The 13,628-nt window shown below is 40.1% G+C and overlaps 1 protein-coding gene across 1 annotated transcript in view; it reads left to right on the forward strand.

Moving 5' to 3' along the window:
- Positions 1–7,715: 7,715 nt before the first annotated feature.
- The window catches only part of LOC122798894 (prolyl hydroxylase EGLN3-like), a 588,939-nt gene continuing 583,026 nt past the window's right edge, over positions 7,716–13,628 (forward strand). The window contains exon 1 of the mRNA XM_044067999.1: positions 7,716–8,939. Coding sequence (XP_043923934.1) covers positions 8,109–8,939 — 831 coding nt within the window. The 5' untranslated portion in view covers positions 7,716–8,108. The remainder of the gene's footprint in view (positions 8,940–13,628) is intronic.

Consider the following 13,628-nt stretch of genomic DNA (forward strand, 5'->3'; position numbering starts at 1 on the left):
TAGTTTGCAAGCAAAGCATACCCATTCTAATTCCTTGTATATATCACATGGCTGTGATCTCAAGAAGTCAAGAACAGTACATTTCAGAGAATTGTTATGCATTTCTTTGAGTTTAATTAGTCTTGAAGGAAAAAAAATGGGTGATGACAACATTTCTATAAAATTTATGTTACATGTTATCTCATTTGTTAAGATTTCTGCTTTCCCTCCAGAGTCCAGAGTTCATTCTAACTTTGAATTACTGTGTTAGTAGAGTTTATATGTTCTTGCCATTTCTGGCCACTCTAAACTGTCCCTGTGTATTGAATTTATCCTTGCTGATCTGACTCAGGTTGTGGTTGAAAAGGATCCATAATAATCTGTTCATGCGGTTTTTGATTTTAATTTGTCTGATGAAATTCTTTTGTTGAGGACGAAAGCACTTACCAGCTTTCCATTGTCTTACAATAAACTCTTTTGCTTTACTTTGTGGACTACCAGCATTTTCTACAGCATCGATATACCAGTGGTTTTATTGTGGAGTATTTGGTTTGCACACTTCTGCAGTTTGGTCAGTAGTTTCTTTCTGTCTTTTGGTGCTAGCAGATGAATATATTATATTAAAACTTTCAGAATAGTATGGTAGTAATTAGTTTGCTTCTGGTGCCAGGAATAAGAAACTCTCTGATTCAGTACAGACAACTTAGTAACTGATTGCGCTTTGTTGATAATCATTGTCAATGTGTGTATAAGTTGAGGGATAAGGAGCAGTAGATAGTAATAATGAGCTATTTAATACCAGTATCACATTCAATATGACCTCAATTATTTGTGTTAATGGTAAAAAGACTGCTGTGATAGCATTTACTAGAAACAGAACTGATTTTATTTTGATTGTGTTTAGGAAGAGATGGGAGTCCTTTAGCCAATGTTCAAGCTGTTTTTAGTTTATTTATTTATTTACACTTTGTTGGTCTGGTTAGCCCACTAGGCCAATGGCCTCTTTTCAGGGGAGACCCGGGGTGATATTCAGACTAACTAGGAGAAATTTGGCCAGAAAACTGGGAAACTTCACCACTCTTTTTTATAAGTGGTGTGGGATCTTTTGCATCCACATGGAAAAGTTAGGGTTGGGGGGTTAGCAGCATAATGATTAAAAAGTTTACCTCACAGACACAAAGTACAGAGTTTGATTCTCACCTTTAAAGAGAAACTGGCTAGGCTTAAAATGGCCTGCAAGAATAGCTAGCATAGTACCTACCTATGAACCACCAACTCAATAACAAGCAGGTTAAAAACTTACCTATGAACCACCAACTCAGTCAGTTAGGGCTTTGATTTAACAGCTCAAAACCTCTTTGTACTGTAATGTGAGACGAAGATAAGCGCCTCTCTTTAAATTGTTCACCTACTCTTGCTGCTGCTTCTAACCTCAGCCCAACATATTATCTCACCACACTTTCTCGAACTGTACCACTATTCAGGCCAACTAGGTCTGTGTGTATTGTGAGATTTTTTTTTTTTTTTTTTTTTGTGGTTTATTGATCACAAAAGGAAAGCTATTTTTTTTCCTTTTGTGTTCAATTTCATTTTGGTTATTTATTTATTTATTGTTAAGTTTCAACATGCGTAAAAATGATGTATTGAATGCTGATTCAACACATCAACACATGATAATAGACTCATTATTTTAGTTGTTTAAGATTGGTAGAAAGTGAAAGAGAGGGAACACAAAGGAACATAACATAAACTTGTGAGAGATGCACTTATATATCCAAACTGGAAACCATGCACTCTCAAGCCAAGACCGAATAGCTGGTCAAGAGGAGAAGGTCAACACTTGTACCACATCACATGCAACACATAGCCCTCCAGAACACCCAGCATCACAGCTCTCACATAAAAACACAAACCACACACCCCCTTCGCAGAGGCTCTCAATAGAAATCTACCCAAACAGAAGAGACCTCCAAGGCAGAAATGCACTCAATCGCCACAACACAGCAAAAGCCACAAGACACACAGCTCACCTACACAGTGTGCCTCTCAACCTAAGCCCCTAAGGCAAAACAGCTTGCCCAATACACTAATCATAGGTGACTCAATGGTGAGGCACACTGATGTCCCACTGACTAGGTTGAATAAGGAGAAGGTAACAGTCAGCTGTCTGTCAGGTGCCAGAATCCGACACATAACACACACACACTCAGGTCACTTCACAACAAGTACAAGTATGAATCTGTCACTGTCCATGTGGGTGTGAATGACCTGAGATGCACCTCCCTGGACTACATGAAAAGAGACATGGAGGAGCTCTCGGATTATGTGGCCCAGGCAGGTATGACCCTAGCCTTAAGCAGCATCCTACCGTCACTCAGAATGATACCACAGTACAAGCAGAAAATGATTGACTTCAAAAATTGGTTAAGTTTCTGGTGTCCCCCTAAGGGGATCCATTATCTGTCTGCTTGGGATGACATGACTGACAGACCTCGATGCTCTGCCAAAGATGGCCTGCATCTGTCACCCCTGGGTTTCCGGATACTGGCTAAGGTTCTTGCCACCCCTATAGTGCCTTTTTTAGGCGATGTTCCAAAGACCAAATTACCACCGTAACAGCTATAAATATATGCAATCTGAGGATCATGCTGCTCAACGCTAGAAGTCTAAATCTCAAGATGCACTTTCTGAAAGCACTCCTCAAAATGGAGAACATCGACAGTTGTGCTGTAACAGAGACCTGGTCTAAAGCAGCAGAAAGCACCCCTGTGCTACCAGGCTATAATTCATTCCACACACCTTTTGGCCCCAGAACATGGACCGAAGCTCCAAAGGTGGTGGTGTCTCCATATTCATAAAGGATATGCACACCTCCAGACTAGTAGCTCAGCATAATGCATCTGAGATACTTCAGGTACAACTAACATTGGGTAAGATGGTGATTCAGGTCGTAGCCTGCTATACGCCCCCAACAATGTTCCAAGACTCTCACTCCACGTTCCTAAGCACCCTGGAAACTATTACGGTCCAACCTAACATGCTTATACTAGGTGACTCCCCTCCATCAACTGGGAAAACTACTCATGCACCAATACACTGGCCCAACACTTCCTGGAATTCATCAATTCCAATGCCTTTGACCAGCTCATTCTTACCCCCACTAGAGTAAGCAATATCCGTGACCTGGTTATTACTAACATGGGCAACTGTTGCTCTACACCAATAGTGAATTCCTCCCTGTTAAGATCCGACCACAAACTAATCACCATGGAAATCCACATCTCACCCACACCCCTGCAAAGGAAACCACCATGAAAAACTTCTCCAAAGCTGACTTTGGGCTCCTAAAAACAGAGGTGGCTAATTTCATGGCACCCGCATCAATGGAAAACGGATGCATGACTGCCGAATCATACAACAATGCACTGTATGAGCATGTATATAAATGCATGGCACTAGCCATACCCAACAGATCCCAAGATGATCTCCTCCAAAAAAAGGAAGCCAATCTGGTGGCCCCCTGCCATTAATAAACTCTGCAATAGAAATAAGAAACTGTTGCAGAAAAAGGTGAAGTCCGAAGACTGGAAAACCTCCCTTATTAGCCTCAACAAAAAGTTGAGATCCCTCATCAACACCTCTAAAGCCAGCTATGAAGGCAGAATTGTGGCAGACACTAAAAACAACCACAAAGCCTTCTACAGTTATATCAAGAATCTCCATGGCAATACCCAGGTTTGCTCTGAGTTACTGCACAATGGTACCCCCTATACTGAGCCAACGGATATTGCCAACATACTGGCCGACAGATTCAGTGCCAGTTTTACCCCCCCAAAGGACCAATCACAATACCAGAGGAATGCCAGGCATCCAGCATTACTGCAGCACAAGTTAAAGCTGCATTGTCCAAGGCCAAGAATACAACTTCCATAGGACCCGACAATATCTCTGTATGTGTTCTACATGAACTACAAAGTGAACTGGCACCACATCTGTGTGCCCTATCCAATCACAGCCTCACCTGAATCTCCAAACTTTAGATCCCACTCAGTTTGGTTTTGTGAAAGGTAGATCATGTCTACTCAACCTGGTTGACTTCTTTGAGTCAGTCACCAGAGCTGTGGATGAGGGCAAGACAGTACATACAGCCTACCTCGATCTGGCCAAGGCCTTTGATACCATCCCCCACTCAGGAATTATTGATAAACTCACCAAACTATGCATCAACCCCTATATCACTAGGTGGGTTGCAAACCTGCTCACACATAAAACCCACAGTGTGAAAAAAGTGGACTCCAAGTCAGACTGCCGACCAGTCATGAGTGGAGTCCCACAGGGATCGGTCCTGGGTCCTCTCCTGTTTGGCATCTACTTATCAGAAGTCCATGCCAACACGGAGGGACTCTGGCTGACCAAGTTTACAGATGACTGCAAGTTGGGAGCCATTACTAACTCCCCAAGTGATGTAGACATCCTACAGAAAGGCCTCACTGAGATCAATGACTGGTGTCAAAACCATGGCCTTAAGATTAATGCCAAAAAATGCGTCGTCATTCCCTTTGGGAAAAACTCATTTCCCACTAATTACCACATTGATGGGAGCCCACTGAACGCTGAATGCGTTATAAGAGATCTGGGGACACAGGTTGACAACAACCTCTCCTTTGACCACCACATTGCCACAGTGGCAGTGGTCGAAGGTCATCCAGGTCCCCAGATCTCTTATAACACTGAATGCGTTGTAAGAAATCTGGGGACACAGGTTGACAGCAACTTCTCCTTCGACCACCACATTGCCACTGTGGTCAGAAAGTCCTTCTATGTGGCACATCTCATTACCAAGGGTTTTGCAACCAGGAAGAAAGAGGTCATCCTCTTCCTCTACTCTTCCCTCATTAGGCCAATCATCGAGTATAATGCCCCATTTGGCATGTACCTCACTAGACACATGCAACAGCTGGAAAGGCCACAAAAGTACCTCATGAAGAGGATCCTAGGCCTTAAACACATGTCATACATGGACAGACTCAAAAAACTCCAGCTATCCTCGGTCTCATATCGTCTACTAAGAGGCAATCTCTGCTTGACTTACAAAGCTATGTCTGACCCAGTTCTGTTAGAAATGCTACACCTAAAGAAGTCCCAATCCCTCCACACCACTGCTACAGAGACCTCAACCTCATTACCACAATCAACAGAACATGCTGGAGGGACAGGTTCATAACCCAGAGACTGTCCATGCTCTGGAATAGACTTCCCATACTTGTCAAGCAGAGCACCTCACTGGCCCTCTTCAAGAGAAATCTTGATGAGTGGATGGGAAATAGAAAGTTCACCCCGGGGATCACTCCAGTGGCTCTACTTGATAGAGGCACTGGGAACTAATGTCGGGTGGCATGATGCCAGTGCACTTCCATGGGCTAGGCTTGTAAAGGCTCCAAGGCCTTTAGCCTAGTACACACCTATGAACCTACGAGAGTAGAAGTGATATGCTTGACAAGCAGGTTAAAAACAGACAGCAACTAAATGATACAGGGTTTTTTAGGGATCAGTGTGCCAAAGAAATGTTTTAAATGGGTAAAGGTAGGAAGAGGATTAAAGAGAGAGGAAAAAATTATAGAGATGTTGGGCAGATGGGATAAAACCCTTGAAACATGTAGAGTAAGGGGTTTTGTGCAGAAGTAGGCAATAAATGGTGAGTATGAGAGCACTGAGAAATTACTGGAGAAAGACGCCCAGTGAGGAATTATTAGACAAAAACCTCCTTAGTGTTGGGGCATTAAATTTTTGGAAACAGGAGGCTCCTCAGGGAAGATGTGAGTGATGGATACAGGAGTCTGAGTAACTGAAGTGGCATCATAATTTATGAAACACCAGAAAGACGGCAGAGGCATACAGAGAGTGAGCAGACATGCAGTTATCTAATATGGAAGAGGTTAAGGGGCATACATATATAGTGGCCAAGGATGTACATATGCTGTGGTGTGCTAAACATACTATTGTTATAAATAAGTGTCTGGAGACTAATTCACATTTTTATTTGCTATTGAAAATTAATAATGCAAAGAAAAAAAGAAGGAAAATGTTAGTTGCTATTCACCAATGAGTACAGGCACGAATCACAAGAAACTTGACATTTATGGCTGAAACATAGCTTGAGTGCAAGTATAACATTCAGAATGTCTAGAGAAGCTGAAAACACAAAAGAACTAATCAGAATACGGGAAAAGTTTTACTGCACTTAGATTATTAAACTTATTTTTCCCTCCAATGTAGATTTTTCAAGCTTGCCTTTATGAAAGAGTAATTTAGTAATTTAGCCAGAATTCTGAGTTAAAGCCAATAAATGGCTGCAAATATTTGTTTAGAAGTTTGCAACTAATAAAAATCAAAATATTTATTTTAAATATTGCTGACACTGTTTTCAAAGCTAGAAAAAGGAAATAATAATTCAGGGAATGCTATAATAAGTGAAATGAGAGAAGAAATTTAAGGACAGGGCAAATTTGAAATGTTATATTGTAGAGGCACACAGTCCATTATGGGAAGAATTCAAACATCTTGGACAGAAAGCAAAGTAACACCAATATGGTTGTTTATCATGTCATTTAGAGAAGACGTTATGCAAGGGACCCTAGTCCTTCATAGGTGGTTCAGTGTACATAAATATAATATACACATACATATATATATTACATTTTTATTAGGAACAGACCAAAAATATAAGGCAAAAACCTGGAAATTCTGGACAGTTAAGATGTATGAAACTGGTATACATGGAATGGGATCTGGTTAGGACTGACACATTTGGAACTGGTAAAACTTGACAAAAGCCTTTTACCATTTCAGTAAGTAAATGTGCTTTGAACAGCAATAATGTAATGTACTAAATTCAATACATAAGCAAATACATAAAGTTCTGCAGGTGATACAACATAGTTTATGACATTCATATTGTTCTTCCAACCTGTTTGAACTATTACACTAAATAAGCACAGTGATCTAAAATTATACTGAGTAAATTAAAACAAGAAAAAAAACAAATATTTGCACAGTTTCCTGCATTGTATACTTTATAATTTCCCTGAATCTAGTTTTTGTTAATTTCTGCAATAGTATGTATACTTAAGTCAAATAACTGTACCTTCACCAGAGAATTGTGTGCAAATGGAGGACAGATCCGTTTTTTTACTTTTGTGTATAAAATGCTTAGACTTGTGCTTTGTGTACTTCTGCTGAAATGCAAGGGATTTTTTTCATCAGGCTGTCTCAATGGTCAAACTTCATGCCTCTCAGCATACAAATTATAAGAAACAAAATACTATTTTAACAGCAAAGTTTACATGCAAATAGGAAATCCAAGTGACGCAGTAAACAGCTTGGGAAAATATACTTGAGAAATGGGTTGGCTCCCAGAATGACTCGTGTCTGACAAACACTCGCCAAAACACGATTTCCTGGCAGGTGTAAAGCATAGATTTGGTAGAATACGGCTATGCCCTCTCCTAGACAAGCAGAACAACGTAATAGCACTACTGCTCCAACAACCAGATCATTTACTTTTCCCATACATTTTACCACATTATTTGTCACATACATAACATGACATCAGAAACTACAGGTACCAAAACCTTTTTTGTCTTGGGTGGAAAAAAAAAACTCAAATTACAAAAACATTTCACCGAAACCACCTAGGCTTGACCGACTGCTTTTAACAGGATGAATTGAGACAACGCGAGATTTTAACTTCAACGTCACTTTCTACAGAAAAAAATGGAAAACAACTCCCATCTGAGTAACACAGCGTTAAGGTGCTGGTTGTGAAAGGGTTTTAATTTTTGTTACAAATTTGTGTAAGCTTCAGGGGCCGCCGACGGTATTCGGTTAATTTAAATATTAGCAGTACCGATACCTCAGGACTTTTATTAAGCCGCCGGCGGCCCCGGATACTGCTAGTCACTCTACTCATTTTAGACTCACGTAAGCTTATGAACGACAGTTCGGTCGGACTACATAGTTGTTGGAGTGACACGGACAAGGCATCAGAGTATTTCTGTTTTACTTTATTACTACAAAAATAATGCAGCGGATTCGACTGACGAGTATGCTAATGGTTTTTATAAGGTTACATGTCCGCAGACTGTGAGATCAGGGCAGCAGTACTAGCGGATTTGTCAGGAGCGGTTCAGCCGGCAGCAACAACGGCACCAGACACCGAGCAGAAGGAGTCTGCCCGTGACAAGGGAGCGGGTACTACTCCGAGCATGATCACCAAAGACTGCGGGGCAGAGCCCGTGCGGGGTCATTCCGAGTCTTGCGAAGCAGGAAGCTTTCTTTTGGATAGACATGTTTTAAGACTGAACGAAGGGACGCCGGCATTGAAAAGAAACTGGATTGAGGTTAACGGGGACGGCGAAAGCGTGAAGCACCTGCCAGGTTACACGGGACTTGTAAATAAGACGGAGGAGGATTTATGTACAGGGAGCTACTGCAGTGATAATTGTAAAAGAAGACGAGGGAACGACAGCGGTGAAGCAGCATCTCAGGGCGTAGAGAATGACAGCAGTACCAAAGCAGATGGATTCAGTACCCATGTGGTGCAGAGACCTGTTAAGAATGGGGTCAGTCGTGTGCACCCACAGCGGCTAGCCCTGGAATACGTTGTACCCTGCCTTACCTACTATGGCATTTGTGTGAAGGATCATTTCCTTGGGGAAGAACTCGGGTCCCGTATTCTGACAGACGTGGAGATGCTAAACCGGAGTGGCAAGTTTAGGGATGGTCAGCTTGTCAGCCAAAGGACTATCCCCTCTAAAAACATTAGGGGAGACCAGATAGCATGGGTGGAAGGGAAGGAACCTGGCTGTGAAAATATTGGGATCCTTTTGTCTAAAATTGACGAACTTATCATGTACTGTGCCAACAAACTTGGAAGCTATATCATCAATGGGAGGACTAAGGTAAGAAGGGCAGTGATGATGCAAATCTGCAATTTCATTTTTTTAATTGCACATAGCCCGAAGGGTTTAGCCAAACTCAGTGTGTTCCTGGAAAGCATTTCCTTCCTGTTCATCTAAGACCGTGAGTAGCTTAGGGTTATTTGTCTGAAGATATAAAACTTTCTCCCGTTTCATGATGAGCAAAAGTCTTGTGGACTGTTGATATAGACCGCGGTTTTAGCTTTTATTTTCCCCACACCACAGCTGTTCAGTGACAACACGACCACATCTTACAATTTAGGAAGGTACAGCTGCTTTGTTTTATTGTAACGACTGTAGTTTGCTGCTCTCTTATTTAGATATTGTAAATTTTAAGAGTGATAAACCATTTGGAAAAATGTTTTTGTATTAATAAATTGGTTGTTTATTTTAAAACATTTAAGTAAAATTCCACAGGCTGAATCAAACCAGTACAGAAAAGGAAATGTTTGTCCCTACTATTAAGGCTGAAGTGTACTTACATACGTGATCTTTTTTTCTGGAAAAAAGTCATTGAGTTCTCGTATAGCTATGACTTTGGGCACGTTTATAAATTTATGGCTCATACTTGTGTGTGTGTGTGTGTATGTATATATATATATGTGTGTGTGTGTATATATATATATATATATATATATATATATATATATATATATAAAATCACAGAGAGAACGCATATATGCCAGTACTTTACATGTGTGAAGTTTGTAATGCACACAATAAACAAAGCACAGCAATTGTTTATCAAACAGCATTATTCTTAACTTATTTTCACCAGCTTTTCACTGCTTAAAAAAAATTCTTTTGGCAGTGCACCAAGGTATGATGGAGGCATGGCAAGAGAGCTGCTGCAGTCACATTTTACAATAGTAGGCACGGTCATGAGGTTCCATTGCAATCTCGGTATATTAATTAGTTGAAGCACAGGTGATGTGGATTTGCTTTCAATTGTAAAGTGCCCAGAGCCCTCAGAGGTACATTGTAGCGCTAGAAAAGTAACATACTATTTGTTTTATTTCATTCATAAGTGTGCTTTGAAATTAATGTGTGGCTGTGTGAGGAAGTTGTTTAATGATAAGTTTGGGATATATATATATATATATATATATATATATATATATATATATATATATATTTTTTTTTAGTAATCCATCAGCTGACTGATGGTTTTCAGCAGTTGATTCCACTTACTTTACAAAAATAATGCTCAAGGAACAACACAAAAGTTTATTGTATAAAACAACAAGCGTTCAAGTTTTCACAAACACTTTTTCAAGTTGGAATGCAATTAAAAGCTGTGATGCTTGTTGTTTTATACAATAAACTGTCTGCGTGGTTCATTGAACCATTTTGTTTTCATATTTGTACTTCATATCTCTCGGTTTAGCCCGCTGGAGATTTATTTTTTGTGTTTTTTAATGCCATTTCCCTTGCTAGCCTTCATTTGACGCCTGGAAATGTTAGCTGCATACAGTCTGTGTGTGCCATCCACACTGCAGTACATTGTCCCAGTTCAGGTTGTTATAGACACTTTAGAAGCAGGAATATGTGCTGTACTGGAGAGTTTTTCTCCACAAGTAGCTTTGATGATCATTCCTTAAAGGTCTACCTTATTAAAAACACTTAAACTGGACTGTTAATCCAGGAATGTATTATGGGTGAAAGTGTTTCATAGAAATGAGGTCACAAATCTCAATAGATGACGCTCCCCCAAAGTAAAGGAACAATCCCAGAGCCTAAAATTCTGAACGAAAGAAACTTGTCCTGATACCTCCCAGTTGTCACCACCACTTACCATGTCATCACCGACCCTACTGGTTTCAATTTACTTTATGCAGCCCTGTTTCATTCCCTCTGGTGAACACAATTAACAATGTTCAGTTCCTGTCAAAAGTTTCAGTCCCTGATCACTGGAAGCAACAAAGTTATTACATTTTTGAGTAATCTCCAAGTATAGTACATCGCACTCAGTTCTGCGCAGCTTTGGGCGTGGAGTGGGCGTGATGTACATGATTGGCAGGGGAAAGTTGCGTATGCTAAAAACATTACATAGACAACATTACATACTTAATAAATAGTGTGTAGAACTATAGTGAAAGAAATAAAATACCGAATACAACACCAGTACGGAACTACCGTGGAGCATGCATACCTTAAAGTGCCCAGAATTTTCTCTCTTATTTTCATACAGTTTATGGTAAAATTTGTGGATTCTGGCAAGTCATTGATGACTGCATTCACTAAGTGACAGGCATTTGGGCTTCAGTCTTGATGATATTCCTCAGAAAATGCATGCTAAAGCAAGCACTATTATTCTAGCAGCTTTCAAACTTTATACGAGCGCTATTTTAAAGTCTATGCCCGATTTCGGCCTTTTATCCCACCGGTGACTTGCGTATTATCGCAACCAGATTCTGATGGAGTCACTTACTGCTGGCCCTTCAAGCTACCGTTTTGTTCGGGAAATAACATCCGCCTTTTTTATGATATGTTTACAACAGAAAATAACGGAAATGGAAAACATTACCATGTTTAAAAATATGTTATTCAGCCTGCTGGTGGCTCTGTATGATTAGTACTTCTGCCACTGAAACTCATGTTCATAATCAAGCTGTCTTTCAGTTTACTTATTGTTGCACTTGTTAGGTAAGTATTTTTATCACGGCAAGCTTTTACATGCTGGCACCTCTGCTGTAACGTAATCGTTTCTAACAGTATAGAAATATACCTGTTACAGCAAAACAGAGATGCTGGTAGACCCCTAACGCTAATGCGATAGGGTGGTACAACCGAAGCTCCATGTCAAATATGTAGCAGTTTGGCTGAGCAACTCATTCTTTGCAAGATGGTTAGACATACCTGCAAAGCTCCCACTCCAAATAAAAAGAGCAGGAAAAAAAAAACATACAGCTTACAATGCTTTTTTTGGAATGTTTCCCGAAGAGAAGGATAGCCTGAGGGCTGCCAAGCAGCATCCTGTTTAAGTGTCAGGAAAGGACACTGCCCAGCAAGAGGAATTTCAACATTATTCTTTAAAATGCTTATGGTTACATGTTTGACTAAAACTAATGGTATGGCAGGAGCAAAATAAATATTCATGCAGGTTTGGGCAGGAGGTGTGTTCGGGGCAGGATTTGCTACTGCACATCTTGTGAGGTGCTACACTTGGAGATTACCCATTTTTGTGTGTGTTTTGTGGTGGGTGTTGTTAGGCAAGACTCTGTGTTTATTTTTATGAACTCTTCAAAAGGTTTATCCTAATTGTGCAGCTCTGTTTCCTTTATTTATTCTGCATAGCGTAACTGCAAACAGGGCGTAATTGAAGTGTATTAACCCACCGTTGAGTTCGCGCAGGAATGGGCGTGTCTGACGTGATTGACATGCCGTTGGGCGTGGATTAACAACGGCAATCTGCCGTGATTGACGCAATGCTTATACTGTTTGTTATACTTATAAACAGGCCGATTAACCACAGAACACTAAAGATTTCCATTTATTTATTTATCCCTATCCATTGACACACAGTGCTAATACTTACTGTTTGTTATAAACAGCTCAATTAACCACAAAGACTACCTAAAGGTGTTATAATAAAGTAATGCCCTTTCCATTCAATAACATGTTATTACAAGTGCAGTTAACACATCCTTAGCATGCAAGTTTCTCTTAACACTTCTCGAACAATGGCAGCAAAATGTTCTGTGATGTTCATTTACTATATAATGCGTTCATACGAGTATATGTGGAGATCTAAGTATGGACATGACTTTGACACTTTGTTTCAAAATTTTTTTAGTCATGTCAGAGTACCAGGACGCTCCAGGAGTGGATCTGGATGAAGGGTTTGTTAATAAGTTTGTTTACCTTCGGTTATTGAGCGCTGTAGTAAAAGATATGAATGTGTATTTCTATTACAAGGCGGTGGGTACGGCAATCTGCATGCTCAGAGCCGTGGGTGTAGTAAGCAACATGCTCACAGGTGGGGTTTGGGAGGGGCTTGCTACTGCGCATCTGGTGGGTTAATAAATTTCAATGTCACAGCAAACAGTATAGTCAAATTTAGTACAGTTTAGTGAATTCATATTAAATTTTAGCAGCCTATCGATTCTAATCTGGATTAAAGTAATCTCAGAATTAGTATATGTAACTATCCCAGGTTGCCGTACTGTACAGCCCCCACTGTGACAGTAGGTTTTGGACTGCAGTGTTTAAAATTAATCTTTTGTTTGCATCACACACACTTTTTTAAGCAGGTTAGAAAACCATTACACTTTGCTAGTATTCAGAGATAAAAAAAAAAACAAAACATGAAAAATAGACTGCTTCTGCTGCTGTTTTGAAACTTGTATTATTCTGATGCTTTCTACAGAGCAAGTGGTGGTCATGCATAATATCGTAGCACTTGGCTATCATTCAGAAATCTGCACAAAATAAAATATGAAATGAACAGAAAACTGTTTACTAATATTTTACTGTTTTAGCATTGCATTGTTTATGTTCTTTCCTGCAAGGTAGCAGCAAATGAAGTAAAATTCCTGAAATGTTACTTTTATTTTAGAATGAAAAGCACAGGTTAAGCTAATGAAATGACTCATTGAGAGCTGTTATAAGTACAACTGCCGTTGGAGATGGAATTTGACTAAGACCAGTGAAATGTCATGTAAGCACCCC

The sequence above is a fragment of the Protopterus annectens genome, chromosome 1.part0 (assembly GCF_019279795.1).
Source record: "Protopterus annectens isolate FY-2018-M chromosome 1.part0, PAN1.0, whole genome shotgun sequence".
Taxonomy (NCBI): Eukaryota; Metazoa; Chordata; order Ceratodontiformes; family Protopteridae; genus Protopterus; species Protopterus annectens.